Below are 23,672 nucleotides of genomic sequence, written 5' to 3'. Positions count from 1 at the left end.
TAATTGTCCATCTCTACTCTCATTAGGGACAAATGAGCTTCATCTTACAAGATTTTGAATAGAAAGGCTCTCACTAATAGCCCACTGTTTTCTCTCTGAGAAGCAACAGCAGTTTGTGACCTGGAATCATTGCTGGAGAACTGGAGAAATCTCTTTGGGGACAAGAAGAATGAAGTTGTCCTCTCAGGAGACAGGGACTCAGTCCTGAAATTCAAAACTTAAGTGTACCTTTCAACTCTCTGCTCCTAAATTTACCTTCAACTCTTTGATAAGATACGCAGAGGGAAAAAAGGAGTGCCTTTCCCCGACATTGACTTAATTCAGCCAGGGTATATCTTCCTTTATCTAGCCTTGGGGGTTTTATTCTTCTCTTTTTGGTTTCAAAACCACTTGAGTGCATTTTTTTTTGGCTGCGTTGGGTCTTCGTTGCTGTGCATCGGCTTTTCTCTAGTTGCGGCGAGCGGGGGCTACTCTTTGTTGAGCTGCGCGGGCTTCTCATTGTGGTGGCTTCTCTTGTTGCAGAGCACGGGCTCTAGGCACGTGGGCTTCAGTAGTTGTGGCACATGAGCTCAGTAGTTGTGGCTCACCGGCTCTAGAGCGCAGGCTCAGTAGTTGTGGCTCATGGGCTTAGTTGCTCCGTGGCATGTGGGATCTTCCCGGACCAGGGCTCGAACCCGTGTCCCCTGAATTGGCAGGTGGATTCTTAACCACTGCGCCACCAGGGAAGCCCTTGAGTGCATTTTTGATTGGGTCTAGTGATGGGAATATTCTTGGTCTAGGGAATAAGCTCTGGGCCATTTTGATAGCACTGAAGCTTGACATAAAACTCATAATTTTTATCCTCGGTGAGCACAATGGCTAAAGTGTGTGCCCTGAAGTGCTCTGTGTGTTTCCACATCTCACAGCAATGATACAGCTCACCTAGCTGTCAGACCAAATACTTGGTGAATGATGGTACCCCAGCGTTCCATAAATATCAAGAACTCAACACCTGGAATGTAAAGCTTGGAAAAGACAGTGCTTAAATTCCAGTTGCCTCTTCCAAATAGCGTAGGCTCTTGACAACCTTGTTTACTCTATAGCAAAAACAAAGGCCTGCAATTTTCACCCCCTGATTTATACAGAAGATGGAAGGGCAGGAGTGGCTCTGCAGAGGTGTGCCTCAGTTGTGTCCTCAAACATTGCTTAGGAAACATTGGCCACCACACCCAGAGGCAAGAAATTGACAGTCAAGAACTCAAAGCAAGAGAAGGCAGCTGCTTCATAGATTTGAGAGACTGGCTAGAATGAGTTGGGAGATCATGAGTTCAGGAAAAAGGTCCTTGCAATGGTACAGCATCATGGGCTGAAAAGAAAACCCTCATGTATCTTATTCCGTATTTTCAGCTTTAGAGGAAGACAAATTAGACTTTAAATGATAGAATTTTGGAGTTGGAGGCAGACATTAGTCCAAATGTATTTTGCTGGTGAAGAAATATGAGGTCCAGAGATTTGTCTTAAATCATAAAGGGAGCTGATGGCAGAGCTGTGTCTGTAAGCAGGACCTTTAGACTCTCAGCGCTTTCTCAGCTGTGTTCCAGACATTCACAGATACTGATCAGAAGGGGGGATGAACTGGCCATGGACTTACATTGCTATAGAGGGCAATGGGAAAGCACTCTGTAAACTGTGACACAGCCACAATGGAAGATATTATTATTGCAGGTAATTGTCCTGAACACACATACTTATTTGATTACCTACTTGAAAAAGAAACAAATTTGAAATTGCCTGCTCAGTTTTCTCATTATCTGAATTAACAGGAAGAAAATAGAGCAAAATAAAATCCAGAGACAATCTTAGAACAACATTAAGCCTTCTACCCCCTACTTCAAAATAACCTTTGCCAACTCTGTTAGAAACCAGCAACATTTTCTCCAAGTTTCCAGAACCCCTCATCTTGCTTGGCTCCATTCTGATGGGGGCAACAATTAATGAACAGTAGACACCAAAATGCTGGAGAAAAGGAGAAACCAGGGAGGTGGTGAACTCTGATGGGTCCTGAGTGGTACGAACAAAAATGCACTATTGAGTATGTTACAACATTTATTGAAACCATTTTCTCAGCAACTTCCCATTTTCCTGAGACATCACTCCCTCCATTGAGCAGTCTGTGTTGTGATAACTGCTGCCTGGGGATTACTTTCTGCTTGGCTCAAGAGGCCAGGTAGGTAAGGGACAGATAATGACGGTGTCACTTACACTGAGGCTTTCATCTCTGCCTCTCAAAGCCGTTTACAACTATTAAGTCTCTTCCTACGACTCTCTTGGCTCCCTCCTCTAGCCAAGGAAATAGAAGACACTTCCAGACCTAAAGCAGGTGACTGTCTTCTCCCCTTCCCACACCCGGTCCTCCCTCACCCTTGGCTCTCAGTCCTCTGGCCGAGCAGCATCCTCAAACCCGCGTGTATTTTCACTTGACGCCCTAGCACAGATGGAAGCCAAAGACGGAGGGTTGACGGTTTCTTCAGACACTTTGCCCGCCAAGCATTTAAGGACATTATTTAAGGTTACATGGTCGTAAGTGGCAGAACTGGGATAGAATCTTGGCACAGAGGTGTTATCATTATTCCACTTTACGCATGAAGAAACAGAGGATCAGTTCCAGAAATGGGACATAAACCTAAGCTTCTGACTCCAGAATCCGTGGCTCTGATCTACTCCCCTATTCAGTCCTGGACTCTATCCCCAGGACAGGAAGCAGCTCTCTGGAGTGCTTTTGGAGACGGTGGGAGGGGGGGCTGGGATCTAATGCAAGTCGGCTAGTTGCTATTGTTGTCCCCAACAATTTTTCTATCCCTATGTCGCATCTCCAGAGCAGGGCATTATGAATCCACTGCTTCCTAGCTCACCCTCCAGCCCAGCCCTCTGCCCAGGGAGTCTCTGTGAGTGACAGTGACTAGCTGGGCTCTGGTAACACCAGGGGAGGGGCTGCCCCGAGCTTCTGGAAGCTCCTTCTCTTTTCCAGGAAGTGTTGAAGAAACTGGAAATCTGAACCCAGAAATCTGTTCACCATTCTTTGGATTCTTGTTGTTCAACCTGGGTGGAGATGCCCTTCTCTTAGTAAGCTGAAAGGCGTCAGCATGGGGGCCACTAACTCAAGCAGTTGGCTAGTTGGGTCCAGGCAGCAGCTGATAGTTCACCGCATTAATGAACCTGTTTGGCTGAACTAAATGACTCGGCTGGATATTGTATTACATGCCCAAGGCTCAGGATACCACTACAGCATTTCTGGGAGATTATTGCTTCTAGTTATAAAGAAGGGCCCTAGAGTTAATACTGCTCTCAGAATAGACTCACTTACAGAGTAGCTTATGCAGTAGGATAACCCGATGCATTGATCGTTATTCGTTTACCCTCAAAGACAGAACCTGTCTTCGTTCAGTCTGGAGATGGTAAGGCTACCTTCCAAATCTTTATTTATGGTGAGCCTCTTGCACTGTATCTCCACTGCCGTGGCAGCCCACATCTCAAACTCAACATGTCCGAAACTGACATTATTACTTCCCCCGTCTTCTTCCTGTGTTCCACCATGACTGATGGTACCAAAGCCACTCGGTCACCCAAGCCAGAAATCAGACCATTGACCTGCAATCCACTTTCTCTGTCAACTCACATGCAATCAGCCACCAGGACTCAGGAGTGACCCTTGTTCTGAATTCTCAATTCAATCTCTCCTTTCCACCCCTCCTGTTGATGTGTCAGTGCACATCCTGAGCTAATTGGTGTAATATAACAAGAATGGACATTTCCTGAGAGGAGGGACCAAGCATTCAGAACACTGTGGTGGGTAAGAGTATGAACTTGGAGCCCAAATGGTGGATTTGAATCCCGGTCAAAATGCATCAACTGCGGGATAAGTATCTGAGCTTCGGTTTCCTCATCTATAAAATGAGCATAAAAATACCTCCCTCCCTCGCTTGTTGTGAGGATTAAATAAAGCTAACATACTAACCACACTTACAACACTGCTTGGCACCACGTAAGTGTCCACAATATATATTATACATTTTACAATAGATGAGGAAACTGAGACTTCAGAACAGGTAAACACCTTCTTTAGGATCATACGGTGATTAAGTACGACCGGCATATGAATCCAGATCTATCCTTCCTCAAAAGCCACACTTTAAAAATGTTACCACGTGGCACATCTACCACATGTGGTTGTTAATAACAAAGTAGAACGTCTAAAGTACCAACACAGAAAGACATCATATACGATATAGAACTGTATATACAATATAATCTCATTTCAAAAAATGTTACGAATTTCTCTATTACTACCGCTGAACCCCATATATTCCTTTGTCATCTCATTTTTCATCCATCTCTCCTACTAAACCACCTGAGGGCAGAGATGCCACATTGTATAGCATAGAGCCAGATACACAACATCCAATATTTGTTAAATTGCTGAATAGCATTGAATCTTTTAAAAAAATGTATTTATTTAGCAGATAATAGATGAGTGACATTCTGTGACTTGAACATGACAAAGGATTTTTCTTTCTTTCAGGGAGATGTCTGAGGTCCCTCTGACACAACTGACCACAGTATGAAGTAGAAGGTGCTTCCCAGAGGAAGAAAGACAGTGACCACTCTTCTCGGTGTGTTTTTTGTCAGACAGCTTGTCTGCTATAGCCCTGGAAGACACTTCATCAAATGCTTTAATGATGAACTATCTTAAAGGGACTTAGCACTTGCCACTGCCTCCTTTCAAGTTGCTAGCCTGCTCCCGTTACATGGGCTTTGCAGCCTGGCACTTTCAGACTTTGACATGGCTTAGAAATGACATTAGAAATGTCATTGCATAGAAATGACATCACATTGCACATGTGGTTCTATGCCTGTGTTTGTAGAGGGATTGGTAGTGAAATATCTACAATTCCCTACTTTTTTTGAATATATGGATTCAACATGTCTCTACTCCTCCTCTGTATTTCTAGCTTCTATTTCCACACACTAAATGCACATTTATTTTATTTCAAAAAGATGAAAGAAAACAGACTGAACAAAAAATTCACCCCACTACGTAGATTTTCCCAGTCTTTTTTAGTAAAAGTGATCAAAACCTAAGAATTTGAAAACGAAGTAATTGGGACTTCCTTGGCGGTCCAGTGGTTAAGATTTCACCTTTCAGTGCAGGGGACATGGGTTTGATCCCTGGTCGGGGAACTAAGATCCCACAGGCCGCAGGGCAACTAAGCCTGCGTGCTCTAGAGCCCACACGCCACAACTAAAAAGAAGCCCATGCACCACAACGAAGATCATGCATGCCACAACTAAGACCCGATGCAGCCTAAATAAATAAATAAATTTTAAAATAAATAAATTAAAATTAAAAAAGGAAACCAAGTAATAGCTATAGTTCTTTCTTGTCATTTCATCTTTGGAGAAAATAACTCTTTTCTTCTTCCTTCCTAGCATCTTTCCAGTTTTTCCTTGTGCTGCAGCAAATAAATTTGAGAGTTGATGTCCCAGACATGTCCTTTTCCTATTATTTCTTTTAGGGTTGATGTAGACATGGTACCCAGTGGCAAGCTAAATGAGCCTTTGTGTTCACTGGGCCCTCAGTGGAAGAGGCACCAAGAGATAGCTGAAGGCTTCTTCCTTCTCTCCTAAATCTGTTTGCTACTAAGTTGCGATTCCAAGTCTTTGGTGTAGACTCAGTGGTCTGACTGTCAATGAGACCTCTTTATTTGTTTCTTTGTTAGTGCCTTCTTCTTGTTACTTCTACCTCCTCAGTTTCCATTAGTAAAGCCAACCCTGAGGGCATCCTGCCAAGTTATCTACCCCAGCTCAGCCAACTCATCACAATTCTCACAAATCTTAGGGCAAGTCCTCTTTGGGCTAGGAAATGATCCCAGAACTCATAGAGAAAATGGACTCTTAAATCCTGCCACTATCTTGCTTCTATCAGAGATGTTATTTCTTTGTAATCACTTAAGAACTTCCTTCCCCATTGATCTGATTTCTATGTTCAGGTTTTATCACTTTCCATTTCTGTGTTCTCCACCTGAAACATTTCTGTCCCAGAAATGGGACTCTTGTGTTTAGAACACCATTTTGAATCAATGTTTCTGCATCTTTTCCAAACATACTCCAGTATCACTGAGCTCTATTATTATATGTATAGGGTTGCAAAATAAATGGGTATTTGTTAAATGAAAGAGGAATGCAGCTTAATCATTTGTAGGAGAATTATACGTTTTCTGCTGAGTTTAACTGAGTAAATCATGTAGCAAAATGACAAAGCTATGTGAATGCATGTAGCATTGCTTGGTAATTGGCCTCTACCAAGACATGGCAGCATTTTTCTTCCTGGCAACTCTCACAAGATGTCAGCTAGTCAGGAGAGCACTGAGCTGGGATGGCAGAGTGGTTAAGAGAATGGCCTCTGGCACTAGACAGCCTGAGTTTGACTTTCACCTCTAGCATTTACTAGCTGCGTGACTTTGGGCAAGTTGCTTGATCTTTCCGTGCTCAGTCTCCTTAACTATGAAATGAGGATCAGAGTAATCATACCTACCCACTGCCTTCATAAGCTTGTTTAAGGATTAAGTGAGCTAATATAAGCAAAACACCAGAAAGTAGCTGGAATAGTGCTGTCTAATCGCTCACAATTATTATTACACAGCTATTACTTGGCTTGACAACAACTGTAATTCAAAGAAAAAAACCGAGATGAGAATACTGTATTTTACATCAACTTCCAAGACAATGATACAGCACTGAAATACTTCTTCCGGGAAGATATTCAAACCTGGAGACCTAAAGGAAGCCATTACTTCTCTGAGTCAATCAGGAAACTTTCTTTTTGAACATCTCTGGAATTAATTGAAGAGTCATTAATCACCAACAATTACTAAAAGGAGCCAAAGATGTTGAAATGGAATATATCTAAAGTCTTGTGACAAACTACTCTTCTGCTGTATTCCTATTTGTCTGCAATCTAAGAATCCTATTTCTGGAGATAAAGTTATAATTATATTTACATGCTACAGAATTTTCTTAGTTTTTATTGTCATTACCTCTTATATTTGATGGTGATCTTGGCAAACTCCAAGGTAGAGATTAAAGCCTTCTTTTGGTGGCAGATTAGTAGAAATTTAAGTTATAGCATTTTTTACAGCATGACATTGGCTTATCTGTTTACCAGCCTAAGGATTTCTATATTGGTTCAAAAATTCTGAGTAAGTAGGTTTTTCAGCTATATTTTAAAGGAAGATTAATGCTACCTACAAGTAGCAGATATAATTGCTAATTATAATGAACGATAATTTCAGATACCGATAAATCAAACAAAACAATAATGTTTTATTTGTACAGATTGCTGTCAACAATGCTAAATTAGTAAGAGACTGAAACGTTTCAAAAAAGGTTTAACTACTTATGGCAGACACTTAGAGGCAATGAATGAGGGATCTGTGTTTACATTTCCCCTAATTTACCTTTCCCAGTCACTGGATGAGACAGTGTACAAACAGAAAAGATTCGGCCTCTATGTCTGTGTTGATATTCAGCTGCAAGTCAGCGCCAGTTAGAATATAATTACTGTTAGGGACCTGTGTCTTATTCTGGGTATACGAATAGCGTACATTAGTTTTAAGTGAAAGTGACATTGCATAATGATCACATCTTGGCCAAATCTAGAGCACTTGCTTGTTTCTATTGTTACTTAACTGCTCAGGTCTTAAGATTAAATTATCCTCTTTTATCCTTACATGAGATGGAGAAACATTTGATTTATTTCCCTTCTTCACACAATCAATTGATTTGCATAATGCCTAATGAGATTCTTTCAGATTCCCACGTGTTTTACCACATGTTGCTCCAAATGTGCCAACAGACTGTCATTTAAAGGAAAAAAAGAATCTTCAAATTCAGAGGAAAGCCTGGGCTATCCTTTTGAATACCTACAATCAGTTCATCTGATAATATTCCCAGGCAGTCAGATGCCCCCGAGAAACAAGATCCAGTTGTGTTTTTTTTTTTTGCTTGTTATCAAATGACTTACCCACAATGACTGCAGTGACAGTAAGCAGCACAAAAGCATTCCGAAACAGGTAACTTTTAACATCTTCCTTTGTGATGTTCTGCACTTTCTTCTTGGCCAAGAGTGTGCGTTTACGGACCCCTTGCTGGAATCTCTCCATCCTGCCTCCCATCCTGGCCTCTTCTCCATTGCTTTTAGTCATGTTTTACTTCCGCAGAGTGTCTCTTCTTTGAACTTCAATGTCACGGAATCAGCCCCAGAAAGCCAGTCCTCTTTGGTGTTCAAGAACACAACTAGACGAGAGAGAAAGAGACAAGAATTACAGCCTCCAGGGGTGAGAAATCAGGGCTGCCCGACACCAGGGGAAGCTGTTGGCAAACTGCATAATCTCAGTAGGAATCAAGGGCTGGAGAGTGGCAATGCCAGATCTCAAGGCTAGAATGTGCATATTTTACTGAACCACGTGTGAGACATGTGCATAAATCCAGAATATAGGAGCAGGTACTTGTGTTACATTTTTAAACATTTGTCCTTCCCTCTCCAGTGAAGCTATAAAAGGGCTCAGCGGAGCTGGGTGTGATTGAGCACCGTTACCCCCACCCGATCCCCCAGAACCTAGCCAAGTACTTTGCACAATGTTCGCCCTCAATAAATGTCCAATTGAATTAAACGCACAGGAAACGCTCAGTAATTATACTTAATGGCTCATGTTGTATACATGGCAAAGGCATAACCAGGTCAATGAAATGAATTAAGATACTGAGATTTCACAGTCAGAGGTTGCTGTTATATATAATAAAGTAACTACTTTATGCATTAAGAAAAAAACCATGATAATATCAACTAGTAAATATGCTTATGAAAAGAACACAAGTACCCACAGGCCCTGGGAAATACATTTGACCCTTTCACGTGGTAACTTTTTTTTTTTTTCACAAAATAAGCTAAGTGCACTGGGCACGTTTATAAATTATCTGAAATCATAATTCATCTTCATTTTGGTCCCAAGTAGAAGTACAAAGTAGCATTTGTCTTTGTGGCAAACATGCTGGCGTCTTCTGAGGAAACTATCACCCACTTCTCAGTATTTTAAAATTTAGGATTTCTAGAATAGATGAGGAGATTAATTCAATTTTCATTCCAAACGTTACAGCGTGTGGTTTCTAGTTTCTTTAAAGTGCTCCTAGGTTATGCAAATATATCTAAGTAAATCTCTCCTTGGTGGAAATCAGCTGTTTTGAAAGATCAAGGGATTCCTCCTGCTGTTTTACAAGATTTCTAATCCGTAACCTTTCCCATGATAAATCCAAGTAAAAAATCAAGTCGTGCCTGTGGACGTGTGTATCTGGCAACGCGAAAAGCCAGTGTGTGCGTCCGTGTAGGAGGTAGCTAGAAAGCAAGAGACTCCTCGGAAGCTTTTGGCAAATCCAGGTGCGGAAAAAAAGACTAGTCTTAACAGTTTTGACTTTTAAATAAAATTGCAGGCTGGGGTCAGTGATAATAAGACGTACAGCTCGCTCAAGACTTCACAGCAGATTAAAAGTTTAGGGAGAAGTGAAGAAGAGGAGACGCGAGAGACCAAATTTTTTTCTCTCCTACTAATCTCTGATTCCCTTTACCAGTCACTTTAAAACAGACCAGCTCAGCCTTGATTCTTTTCTAGAGCTCGAACCGCAATCTGCCCCCCATCCACCCTGAATGACTCAACTCCAGATTAAGAGAGGACACGGCGTAAATAGACACCACACGCTCAATGCATTAAATTACTAACATGGACTTTATCTACCAAAATGGCTAGCTTTTACTCTCGCTACTCCTCTGCTCGGGAAACAAAATACACTGGCAGAGAAATGGAACGAGAAATGTAGCCCAGCAGGAATACAGGACGTCAGACTTACCTTTTCTGATTTTGTAACGGGTGGAAGATACCCCAGGCAATGACAAGGTGAATTCCCAGCAGGTACAGCGGAGCAACAAAACGCAGCGAGCAAGGCGTGCATGTGCTCTGAAACTGCAAATTACTATCTGGGCAACTTAAGAAAAGGGGCGGAGTCTGTGCCCGGGAAAGGGGGAGTGGGGAAAAATGAAAACACCACAGGGAAGGAGGGGGGAAAGCCGAGGTTTCTGGAATATTGATTAATCTTGGCGCACCAGAAGCATGCTTGCTGGCTTTGTTTTGCTCCTTAGACCACTTTTCCAGCTTTGTCAGTTCACTTTCATTAGAAATGCAAAACCGGGACCAGGAAGAATTGAAGAATAAAGCGCACACAACACTCAGAAAGCTTGAAGTCTTGATTAGAACGTTTCAAAGAAGACTTTTCTGAAGCTAAAGTTAATTATCTCACATAATGGCAGGTTTCCTCCCCTTAAGGAAACACGAGAGTGTGCTCTTTTGCCTGGTTGTACAACTGTTATGAAAGAGTCCCTCTTTTTAGAATTGGGGAAATAACTGACATTTCTTGGGAAGACCCGGAACGCAATCAAGTATAGAGAAAAAAAAAACTTACTATAATTCTCTAACCTTGCCTAAACTTACTCAAAACACAAGCTGAAACATGCCTCTATTTTAGCAGTTTAAACTCTATTATAGCAAATCTAATTTAGCTCACCGTCTGTGTTGCAAAGATTCAAAAAGGTAAGAAGCACAAAGATGCCAGGATCTTTGCTAAACTAATCAAGTGAAAGGCATTTTAAGACCAAGAGTATAAATGCACACTTGAAGTTTGGTAATTTCAAAAGATAAGTTGCTGTGCAGACAGATGCCTCAATTTTAAAGGAGGCTAAATGTCCCCCACACCCCCTCCTGCCCCATCATTTTTAGGAACTAGAAAATTCTCATTGCCTTGAGAATATAACTTGCACTTGTAGTCCACCTTTCTTAAGAAGGAAATAGATTGTGAAGTCGATTTTTAAAAATTAAAAAAAAATTTTTTTGAGCCTGACTCAACTCCAAAACTTAGAACTTGTTTAGTATGAAGAAAAATGTTCAACAGAAACAAAACTCATACCAAAAATTACAGAGTTCTGTATTCCTGTTTATTAAATCTCATATTCCCCATGCAAAATCTGCTTAATTCTTGTGTCTGTTTTCCAGCAAGAAAGTATGTCTTTTTCCCTTATTAGCAAATCCAGGGAGATTCTAAAGGTATGTCTCCTGCCAAGCTTCAACTGTTGCATGTATATACTCTTTTGAACAGCTCCTGGTTGGAAAGCAACGGTGAATCATGTAAATGCTAAAATTATAAATTAGCAGCAATTATAACAAGTTTTAAACTTGCATCATTTTAAGAGATTATTGAGAATATCTACCTCTGCCAGTCCCACCCCTCAGCAATCTTTCTCTTCCTCTTATCTCCTAGGTCACTTAGCATCCATATCACATAGTTTAACACATAGTTCCACTGTCTCCTACTGTTCCTTTCTTTTAAAAAATCCTGTTAAATTTTGGCTTCTCAACTAAATTGTAAGTTCTTTGAGGGCAAGAATGGGTCTTATACCTGATACATAGTTAACATTAAATTCAACTCCTATGAATGAATGACATAATATAAGAGTATTAAACAAAACACTTTGCAACCTTCCGTGTTAAAACAAAATCACTTATTTTTATGTTCGCGCTTCTGGCCTAGGTACATGGAGCACATGTCTTTTCTCAATGCCATGACTACATTTTAAAGCATTTATTTACTACACTAAGTCCTCTCTGAGCCATGGGTTTAAGACTAATTTGTTCACATTTCTTGTGGAAGTGACCTGTATTTCAAGAGAACTTAAAAGAGAAATCTTTATATGATTTTCAATGGAATTTCAAGTCAGGTGGCATTTTCGTTTTTAATTCTGTTTTTTTTATAGGCAAGAAAAAGCACTAGAAAAACCACACTTTGGTTAGCATAGAGATGAGAAGGCCCTAGTGTCCCTTCTTTTTCCTTTTTTCTAATCCCCAAAGCTTGGTTAAAAACCACTTCATTATTTTAGTTTGCACAGACATTATGGGAGTCTGGTGAACCCCGGAGAAGGGAAATAATTCACCACTGAAAGTTTTGTTGACTGTAATAAAAACCCAATGAGAAAAAGAGATGCAAAGAGTTTCAGTTCAGAGTTCATCTGAATTACAAGGTTTTAGTCTGGGGGACATATTGGGAACTACTTCTTTTAAGTACCACTTTCTCTTTTGGAAAGCTATAGCAATAATGCCCTCAGGAAAACTTGGGTTTACTCAACACATATTTCTTCCTTTTCCTCTATTTTATAAATAAGACCCTTGAGCATTCAAACATTTTTTCCTTCTTAGAAATACTAAATAAGTGAAACAGCAAGAAATTATGAACATATCTCTATATGTCTCTATATGTATTTCATTTAAAGCTACTCTGGGTAGGAGACACAGAGCTAGGAAATCACATTAATTTTGGTATTTCAGAGTTAAAAAAAAAAAAAAGATGTGGCAAAAGCTGCTCCTTTTAAAAAATTTTCCAAGAATTTTCTTTGAAAATGCTATTATAAAGTATGCTGTAGGTAAATTCATTTGGGGGGTTGGGGAATGTCACCATAACAGGAAACAACCAAATCCAACCTATCCTTGAACTCCATTAGTTTCAAGTATGAGGGATCATGATTAACAAGTAAGTGTCGTAACATAGTACAGAACAATCACATTTCAGCAGTCAAGATAAGGGAATTCTGGAATTTGAGGAAGAATATGATTAGAAATCCTTTTAACCTTTATTGAATATTTTCCACTTTTATTTGTAATTTCATGGGAGATTTTTTCCTTCCTTCTTCAAATAGTTTACATTTTAGAATCACCATAAGGAACGTCAATTTTCCTTCTACAATTTGGAAATTGTAGAATGTTAAGACAATGAAGGGGACTTGATTTAACCCCAGGGGAAGCACTAGAGGTAGCAGGAGTAGACATAGTACTTGTGGTAATTGGTCTTTCATTTTGTCTTAAATTTTTTCCTTGTTAGGTTTGAATGTAAAAAGCAAAACAACAAAAAATTGATGGTGAATTCTGGTTAGGTTTTTAATGATTTGGGTTTATCTTAAACCTATGTGAAGCCTGAAAAACCCAGCTATAGAGGTGAACTATAATTAACCTTTATCCTACTCACTCGTTCAACAAACCTTGAGCAAGTCCTGAGCTCCAAATACCAGCCCCTTTTCTCTAGGGGTCCACAGACACATCTGTAGTTATTGCACAGTGGGCAGTAGGGGGGCCCCACAGAAAGTTATGGGAACTCTGTGCTGGAGCCTATTTACCAGGTCTCCCTACGAGGACTCAGAGATCCTTGGAGGACCTGTTCCTGGCTCAGCCTTGTACGTACAGAGGACCCAAAACAGCAAATGAAAAAACCTTGAACTCTATTCCTAGGCAAGAGGGATTTAAGCACTGGAGTGATTTTAGTTTTAGGTTGATGCAAACCCTTTGAGAGAACAAGACTTTAGTTAGAAAGCCAAAGGGGCAGAGGAGCATTTACAAACGGGGGTAGTTCACGCTCACATTAAAAAAAAAAAAAAGATTCTATTGAAGAGTACAGACAACTTCATGGTATTGAGCCCCAAGGGATAGGCTGGCATTGAGTTGAGACCACCTCCACTAGAGGTGCTTCCTCTCCAGGTCACCTGACCCACCCACTTCACTTGTTTTAGTTCCCGGTGTGTTCCTCTAGCACATTCTAATGTTGTGACCTCTGAATGGGTTTAAGAAGTGGTCTGAGTAAGGGTAGAGGCCTAGGGAACTCCAACATAATAGGTAAGAAGAATAACAGGCCTAGGGAACTCCAACATAATAGGTAAGAAGAATAACACCCTCAATAGATCTGCAGGTGGTGAGAAATTATACCAACCGTTTTATCCCAAGTTAGCTAAGAGTTGGACATAATGGCGGTTTAAAGCAATGTAACACATTTTCTTCATACTAAAACTAAAGAGGGTCTGCTTTTTAATGAATATTTCACAAGTGTTATTGCTATTAATTATGACTCATGTTGTGAAATGGCTCTTTTCCCAGTTCTTCAAAACGAGCCAAACCTCCGCAGGACCAGAATCTTAGTGTAGCTGGGAAAGATCGGGTAGGTTAGTGGGAATGAAAGGTTTTGGCACAGTGTGAGCAACAATGATGGTCGACATTTTTATAGGACTTTATATTTTCATAAATACTTTTACACACACTATCTAATTTGATCTTTGTGACAGTGCTTTGAGGAACATGCTATTATCACTAGCCCTGTATATCCAGATGTTGACATGGAGTTCCAAGGGATTGAGCAATTTGCCCAGCATTACAGTCAGTGAGTGACAAGAGTTCCTAACAGTTCACGGAAATTTGGTTTCTCATCTTTTTCCAAAAGGGTCTCCAGTAGCTTTTATTAAGACAAAGAGAAAAAAGAGTAAAGAATATTAAAGGGAAGGCCTACCATCTGTTATTTCTTCTGGAAAGTCAACCCTAAACTTCTCCTGTTCCCTCTCCTCCTCCAATCCCTGACAGCGTTGTTTGCCCTTCCTATGTGCTCCCAAGACTTCCTGGGTTTAAATTTCCAGAGTGATTACCACCCTGTTCTGTAACTCTCTCTTTCTAGACTGTGGGCCCTTTGAGAGCAGAGCCTATCTTTATAACTACTGCATACCCAGTCACCAGTAGAAGGTTGCTTGGTTAAGTAAGAGTTGCTGCATGAATAAATGGACACATCACAGCCACAAATATGAGAAATTGTATCAGTCCATCTCCAATCCTAAAACTTGGAGAAAGGACATCAGTAAACATCAAACTTAAAAAAGGGGAGAAAAACTAATGGATTCCTTTTTCAATCATTACAATATAAAAGAGATCCAAGTGGAGCTGCTCTAATGGAACGGGTGGGAGGTGGCGGTCAGAAGCTATCTCAGTGTCCCCCTCTTCTCTCCCTCAGGGTTCCCCCTCATCAATCCATGGATTCCACCCATCATCCTTGAGAACAAAGATGTGTTTTGTTTTGTTTTTTTGGCTGCGCGGCATGTGGGATCTTAGTTCCCCGACCAGGGATTGAACCTGCGCCCCACTGCAGTGGAAGCATGGAGTGTCAACGACTGGACCACCAGGGAAGTCCCAGAACAAGGATGAATGAGGAAGTCATGTCAGCTTGTGCCAGGATTCCTTAGTACTAGGTCCAGGTTTAGAACTTAGGTCCCCCCATTCCTGCCCCCATCATGTTTTCAATCACTAAACCACAAGTTTCTCCTCTCCCAAATTTGAATGTTGTCTGTAAAATGAGGTTAGGCTACCTTATTTTGCTCAAGTCGCTTTCTCTTTCAACCGTCTATGATTCTAAATCATGTCATGCCAATAATAGGCTTGCCCCATCCACTTCGATATATTTAGTTAGTGTCACAAATTTTTATATGCACTCAGTGATTAATGGCTTCTCATTAGATTCCTCTGCCACAAATTAAACACAAACATATAAACAGTCACCAGAGGAAGCTTACTGAAGGGCACGGGTTTTATGAAGCACAGCGATGACATGAATCTTTTATAAGTGTTTGCTGGTATAGAATCATAATTACAGCAATCAAGACAGATATACCTCTTTTGTAAGGAAAAAAAGTAATTATAATTTAAAAGCGCACAGCTCAAAGTTGCCATCACAAAAACGACTATTATAGCAACTATTTCGCATTTGGACATTTTTTTGGCAGGAGCTCTGGGCATTGTTTATTGTGAGTCAGAAACAGGCACTGAGAAAATATGCAAATTTTTTAAGCAAGAGAAAATGCAGCTTTGAGTTGAGAAAACAGGGTGAATGGTGCAAACTGTCTGGGTCTTGCACACAAATCAATCTTAGAGGCTGAAATAATTTTTGGTCATCGGATGCTGTGAGAGTAATTTGGGGTAAGGTCAGAATAAAGTTATTTTATGCTTTAACATGTACATTCAAGATTTGTGCCGTCCCCTGGAATCAAAGTCCATCTTCTGCTAATGCCACATCTATAGCTTGATTCTAAATTGAAAGACCAAGGAAGAAACCTCCGGAACGCTACCGATCCATTTTCCTTGGCTGGGCAGAGGAACGGCTCCGGCCTCGTGAGGCAGCTCACCTCTGGGTCACAGAAGTGGCAAAGCCAAGCGTCCTCCCTCACCCTGCTGCCTCCTCACACAGGATCACACCTGAAGAAATAAAATTCACTTGGGGTAACAAGTTCACTCCTGTCGCTAGACCTCAGTTGTACATGGGTGTTTCTATCAGAGTTGCATGAGTCCAGTACCAAAATCTCTTAATATCAACAGATGAAACGAGGGGAGATAATATAGCCTTGGAGAAAAGTACACTGAGGCTGGGGTCTGGTGGTGGAAGCTTGGGTAAATATTGGGAGACTCCCCCGACTCCAAACAAAAGGTGAGGCAAGAACTAAGTTTCAAACTTTTTTTAACCTGATAAAGTTAATGCGTGTATGGGCCGATGTCACGAATCGAAACCTCAGACAGCCTGTCAAGGAAACCTAACACACTAACTCCAGTCCTCCCACTCTGCTTTAGCTAGCTTACCTTACCTAGAAAATAGGACCTGTCGGCCTTATAAGGACCTCTAGCCAATCATGCTGCCTTTCAGCGTGGTCTCTTCTAACGCTCTACAAAGTCACTCTGGCCCCAAATCCCTCGGGACGGTTGCTCCACTGCCTGTGAGGGACTGTGCTTCCCCAGTCCCTGGGTTGTTTTCACTGAATAAAGGACATCAAACTCATTTCAAAATTGTATTATTTTTGTCGTTCGATAAACCCTTTGTTCAAATAAAATCTCATGATGAAACAAACGGTAATACGGCACATCAGGGACAAGCCTAATGTCCGGGTGGGATGCCCAGAGCCACTAGATTTATACTTCTTCTGGTGTCCCTTCCCTTCTCCCCACCACCAGCATCTGGACCCTGAATGGGTTCCCAGGGCAAGATATGGAAATGACTGGATCGGGTAACTCGAAGTACTCAGATTCTGAGAATAACGTCCTCATAATCTGGAATAATCTCAGAGGAAAAGACAAAAGGTTTAAAGTAAACTCTAAGGACCCCACGGTGCTAGTGATGTTTCAGTGAATAAATCTTATAGAGGCATGGTTTGTTTTAGTAAATTCAACCACAGGTAAGATGTATGGGAGTATGTTTTTCAGGTCTCACGCCCAAGCCTGGGGTGGGCGGAGGGGATGATGGGTGGTGATGAGACGGACTGGACTGAGCAATGGGTCATAGTTTTTATGTCCTTGTGACCTAGTTAAGCTCCAGGATAAATGCAGGAAATGCAACAAAGCCAAATTAATGGTTTGCCCAAAGTCAACTAAGTGAATGTCGAAGTCAGCACCAGACCCGGTGTTCACACTCCCAGCCCTGATCATTTTCAGACAAACATACAGTGAAAGCCTGGTAAGACGTGATTCACTTATGAGACAGATATTTTCAGCTCCAGTGTTATAAAGCTATTGTTGTCCAATATGGTAGCCATTGGCCGCATGTATTGGAGTGCTTGAACGTGGCTACTGCAAATTGAGATGCGCTGTAAGTGTGAAGTATATATTGGATTTTGAAAACTTGATCCAAAAAAATGTTAAGTATCCCATTAATAATTATTCATATTGATTACACGCTTGTAATGATAATATTTTAGATATTGGGTTAAGTAAAATACATTAAAACTATGTTAAAGACAGTTTCACCTGTTTCTTTTTTCCTTCTTTTAACGTGGCCAGTAGAAAACTTAAAATCACATATGTGACTCTCATTGTCTTTCTGTTGGAAACACAGCACCGTTATAAAGTGATTACTCTTTATAGAGGCGTTCTTGGACTTGGTAGAGCTGGCGAGACCCCCTCTCCAGTCCATTCTCTCCCAATTTATTTAAATAGATTAGCATGTGGTGAGAATATTTTGGTCTCTGCTAGAGGTTTAATGCTAATGGTCATAGTAATAATAATAAAACAACTACCATTTATTAAATCTTTTCTATGTGCCAGGCACTGTGCCAAGTGCTTTACATTTGCCTCCTTTACTTGTCACAGCAAACCTATTGTTACTAAATTTCATCATTCCCACTTTACCAGCGAAGGAATTGAGGTTCTGAGAGTATTAGCAACCAGCCAAGGTCACAAGCTGGTTAAGTGGCTGGACTGAGATTCCACCGCAGGCTGATTGCTTTCAAAGCTCAGGCACTTGAGTGCCACACAGTTCTGCTCTGCGAACGAACACTCCCAAGGAAAACACTGTCCTCCGAATTGCACCAATTCCCACTAGGTTTGAAGGCACTGGAGGGAAGGTGGGATACCCAGAGAAGGGCAAAACGGTTGCGGTCCTCAAGGATCTTCCAGTGCTGTAGGGAAAACAGATGCACAGTGAGATAGATGACCAAATAAGACCTGATGAAATTGAAAAATAAAACTCTCTAGACAGACAGTTTGCAGGGAAAAGGGAGGGTTGCACGGAAGAAGCAGCATTTCAGAAGGAGCTCTGCGGGTGAAGTTTTTTGCACACTTAGGAATAGCTAGGGAGAGTCTTCCAGGTGGAAGAACCCAGGAGCAAAGACACAGCACGGACTCAAGAGCGGCTATTAAAACATGGCGCAGCCGAAAGAAAAGACCGACGAGGTTGAGCACACCGTGTTTTAGACAAGTAGAGAGTAAGAAGGTAGAAACAGCTTGGATACCTTGCTTTCTTTTCTTTTTAATTGAGGTGTAGCTGATTTACAATATTGTGTTGGTTTCAGGTGCACGGCAAAGTGATTTGGCTACACATACGTGTGTGTGTGTGTGTGTGTGTGTATTCATTTTTTGGATTCTTTTCCATTGTAGCTTATTACAAGATATTGACTACAGTTCCCTGTGCTATACAGTAAATCCTTGTAGTTTATATGTTTTATATATGGTAGTGTACATCTGTTCATCCTAAACTCTTAATTTATCCCTCCCCCACCTTTGCTTTCTTGACAAGCATCTCTTGGGTTGAAGAAAAGTCTTTGGGTGCGACTTTCAGAATCAAAGATAGCTTTGTATTAATACAGTGGGTAAAATGCTCAAGTCTTTTCTCTAGAATCTGGCCAAATCAGCAATCACAGCTACCACCACAAAATCAGCCCCTAAAACTTTCGGAGAACTACCCAATCTTCAGGAACCAAAAGGAACAGGGTATCCAAATGTAACAAAGACACCACAGGAGTGATCCCCTGGTGGCCCACGTTCTCTCATATTCCAGGATCTTTATCAGCAGAAACGAAATGCCTTCTCATCCACACCCCTGCCTCAGCCCCACCCCAAATCCACACTCGGGTCAAAATCCTCATTTTCTTCAATTCCATTATGGGAAGGTATGTCTCGGAGGCAGTATTTCCACAAAAGGATAATGATTGCTAACACTTATGAGGCAGACAGAGAAGACTAGAAAAGGCAGCTTTCAGTAGCATGTAGAAGAGAGGGAATAATTTTATTAGATAATCTATGGGGATCCCTCTTTAGATGTCTGTTAAGTTTTTCAAATGTAATTTTTAAGACAGAACCGCTCCTCACATCCTTGGCAAGTAGCCTTCCTCTGCTTACATTTGTTTTTTCACAAAATCCAATGTGACTCAGAACTACCCGTCCAGCTTCCAAATTCTTCCAGGAAACTGGAGCCACCAGGTGAGGCCTATTGTTCTGGAAGAGTTTGGTGATTAAAACATAGTCCTAATCTAATTTCAGCCCAGGGTTTGTCTCCAGGTTAAAATGTGTGGGGTGGAATTAGGGAAAGGAGGCCTGCCAAAGGGTAAATTTACCCCTGGTTAACTACCCTTTGCACTAGTCTTCTACTACAAATTCAGTACCAGAGCCAGGACTGAGCAAATCCTGCCCCCGAATACAGTCAGTTTATGTATATATATGTCAATCCTGGAGCTACGCCTCTGGCATTCCTTTCACCCACCTGGCATGTCTGGTCTTCTCAACTTCTTATCACAGAGAATTCGTTGCTTCCTTGCTGGCTGTTTAGAGCTCTTCTCTTGGGTCTGCTGGACGAGATTGCAATCTTTATTTGATCCCGGGGCTTTACAGAAGAAGGTCCATCCTTCAGGCTAGTCTTGAGCTGCTGAGAGCTGCCTGGAGATTTAAAAATGCACATTGGACTGTATGAATGAAAACTGGTGTGATCAGGGTTAAGCAAAAGGAAAAGAACAAACAAGCAAAGGGAGTGGGCAAGGGCACAAATAATCCTCAGAAGGGGAGGAAGAGGCTATGGTGCAGCTGGGATTCTGATTCTCATTAGGAAGTCAGTGCGGACTAGAGGAGGGCTCCTCTCTGACCTTTCTCTTAAGGTTGATGTGACATGTTCAGCTTCCTCAGCTCTACCAGCATGGGCCCTGAAGGTTTCTCCATTTTATTCTAGTGCCCCTTCAGTGCCTATGGAGAGCTTATATTTGTTAACATGTTTACATGAATTATCCCCCCCTAAAATTTTTGAGGATTTAGGTCTTCAAAATATTTTTCTTTACAAAAGAGTAAAAATTATAAAGTAAAATGTGTTTCCCTTCTACACTTCTTCACACCCACAACCTTTGCTCCACAGTCAGCAGTGTATTTTTACCCTTTTTTTAAAAAGTTGAAGTATAGTTGACTTACAATGTTGTGTTAATTTCTGCTGTACAGCAAGGTGATTCAGTTATACATATGTACACATTCTTTTTTATATTCTTTTCCATTATGATTTGCCCCAGGACATTGAATACAGTTCTCTGGGCTGTACCATAGGACCTTGTTGTTTATCCATTCTTTATGTATTAGTTTGCATCTGCTAACCCCAAACTCCCACTCCAAGTCTATTTGCACTTCATGCAACAAATTTCTGAGTCGCAACTCAGTGCGCGACACTGTTTAAGGCACTGTGGGTAGAGTGGTGAAGAAAGGAGAGGAGGTCTAGACTCTCCTGGAGCTTATATTCTAGTGGGGGAGACAGACCCTAAACAAAGAAATGCGCATGGCTTCAGGAAAGGGCTCTGGATCTCACTGGCTGGGATAGGAAGCCACTGTAGGGCTTAGCTTAGTGCAGAGAGGTAAAGAGTGAACTCTAAGACTTCCCTGGAGGTCCAGTGGTTAAGACTCTGCACTTCCACTGTAGGGGGCACGGGTTCGATCCCTGGTTGGGTCCTGCATGCCGTGTGGCGTTGATTTCCGGTGGCCTTGGCCTGCAGAGGCTTGAAGCAGGGTTTCAGTTCCCGGTCAGCGATTGAGGTCGGGTCTTGGGGGTGAGAGCACCGAATCCTAGCCACTAGATCAGTGGTCAGTGACAAGACCCTGGCCCTACGGCTTTGTAGAAAAAGAGTTCCCGCAAAGACAGAAAGTAGTGAAACAAGTATTTATTAGGAAAAAAAGAAGTACAGTACGTGTGGATAGACACATGGGTGGGCTCATAGAGAGAGTCATACCCTCGTGGCAGTTTGAATCACTTTTATGGGGCATTTCTTCCAGGTTTCCTTGTGCCAATCATTTTGATATATCTGGTTTAAAGTCCGTATTTGGTGTATCTCAGGATTTTCCCATGCGTGCGCGTGCACTTCTTAGCCAAGATGGATTCTACCGAAGAGGCCTATGGGAAGTGAGCGTTAGTTAGCATCACTCTCCTTTTGACCTCCAAGGAGGCTTTCTGTGCATGTGTATTCGGGGATGTCTCCTGCCTTCGAGAATGAGGAATATGTGGTCTCTTCTATCTGGACAGGACCCAGCCTCCTCTCTCAATTGTCCTGCTATTCCCATCTCGGAGTTATCGGTCCACAGAGAGCGAACTCAAACCATTTGCCCTGAGGGCCCATCTATCTCTTGCCTCAGCGTGGCCAAAAAACAAACAAACAAAAATAAAAAAGTGAACTCTGGCTGCTGCATGGAGAATGGTTAGTAGGAGCGAGAGACTAGTTAGGAGGCTACTGGAAAAACCCCAAGGAGAGATGATGGTGGCTTGGATTAAGGTGACTAACCAGAGAGGTGATGAGCAGTAGTCCTATGAGAGGATGACTTTTGAAAGAAGAACTGTCAGGATTTGATGCTATTTGGACAAAGGGTGTGAAAGAAAGAGTAGTGAAGGATGGAACTAAAGTTTTAGGCTTGAGGAACTAGGTAAGTAGAGTTTAACTGAAATGGGGTTGAAAGCCTAAGGTTCAGGTTAGGTGTAGGTGAATGAAGAGCTTTTGGATCCTCTCACATCTCCAAATGGAGATGGCCAGGTGGCAAGGGCATTCAAGAGAGACGGAAAGCTGGAATATTTGGGACTTGCCACACAAAAACTCCAGCTGCAAGGGCATGCCAAGGGAGTGCACAAGTGTGTATAGAGACAGAGCAGAACCTGATTCATAACTGAAATGAAAGGAATAACTAAAAATTAAATAGTCCAGTTTACTTTGCTTAATATCCTACATGCTCAAACACTGTTACAGAGGCTGAAATTATATCTAATGGAATCTCTATTATTCTGCCTCATTTTGTTAGCCAAATTTTTTATAAGCATGTATTGGCTCAAAAAGGATGACACCAAGGTTTTTGGCCTGAGAAACTGGAAGACTGTGGTTGTAATTTACTGATTTGGGGAAGAGTGGGAACAGACTTGTGTGGGGTGTGGGCAGGGCAGGAAATTAAAAGATAATCAAGTGGGGATGTTGAACAGGCTGTTAGACATAAGAGAAGGAATTCAGGGGAGAGGTCTGGTTGGAGATTAGATTTGGTGTTATCAGCCTCTAGACAGTGTTTAAAGCTAGGGCACAGTTTAATATTAACAACACGGATTTCATCTCCACAGGGTGTTAGTGTAGCTAGAGATATATAAGCAAGAATTGATCATCAAGGAATGGGCCGGGGGCTCTCCAATTCCTAGACATGGAAAAACTGTGGAGGAATTGGAAGGGAGACCACGTGGTAAGCAAGGAAAAAGCAGAAGTGTTGTCTAATATGCCACATTATTTTAAACATTACAGGTACTTAAAATATCAAAGAGTCAGAGACTCTTATGAAACTTAATGCAAGCATAAAATACCTTAGGTGTTAATTACATGGCCTCTGTATTTAATTCTAAATCTCCCCAGGATTATACATACTTGCCTGCTTAGAAAATAATTATGTTATCCAAAGGATCGGGGGGGGGGGGGGGGTTGCTTTCCCAAAGGAATATTTTGAAATTATGTTTCTAGCTGTACATTCCCAGCTAATCAGTGTGGCATATTGACCAGAGATTTTGGTTGGGTGTGATTTGTGAAACAGCAGACGGCAGGGCACGGCTTCTCAACTCCTGACTGCCATGCTGTGAGATGCTCTTTAAGTCTCACTGTCATGAATTTGAAGGGTAGAGAGTGGGGTGGTCACATAAGTCAACTCCCAGGGGATGAGGTTGGAGTCTTTAAGCAACCACAGGGGAGCCACATCCCTTGACTGGACTTTGCATTTCTTTATTTTTTGAGATTGTGTCAAGATCTTTCTGTGGAATTCTGAACCTGGGGTTGGAGGAGTTGTCCAAAGGGTCTTCTACAGATAGAACCCAGGCATCTGTGAACTTGGATGTGAAAAATATTACAACTTTATTTTCATTAACTTTTCATTGAAATTCAGCAATTCCTTCACTTATGAGTGTAGGCAACAAGCCATATTAATATTAGCAGTATCTGGACTTTG

General features: G+C 41.5%; 1 protein-coding gene across 2 annotated transcripts in view; it reads right to left on the bottom strand.

Annotated features, from left to right (window-relative positions):
• Positions 1–10,084, bottom strand: part of SLC1A3 (solute carrier family 1 member 3) — a 75,374-nt gene extending 65,290 nt beyond the window's left edge. For both annotated transcript variants that reach the window (XM_019930135.3, XM_019930137.3), the window contains exons 1-2: positions 9,937–10,084; positions 8,060–8,331 (exon numbers count right to left, since the gene is read on the bottom strand). In XM_019930135.3, coding sequence (XP_019785694.2) covers positions 8,060–8,240 — 181 coding nt within the window. In that variant the 5' untranslated portion in view covers positions 8,241–8,331; positions 9,937–10,084. The remainder of the gene's footprint in view (positions 1–8,059; positions 8,332–9,936) is intronic.
• Positions 10,085–23,672: the final 13,588 nt, after the last annotated feature.

Source organism: Tursiops truncatus, chromosome 3, assembly GCF_011762595.2.
Source record: "Tursiops truncatus isolate mTurTru1 chromosome 3, mTurTru1.mat.Y, whole genome shotgun sequence".
Classification (NCBI taxonomy): Eukaryota; Metazoa; Chordata; class Mammalia; order Artiodactyla; family Delphinidae; genus Tursiops; species Tursiops truncatus.
Note: the sequence above shows the minus strand (reverse complement) of the source record. Positions and strands in the feature narration are given on the sequence as shown.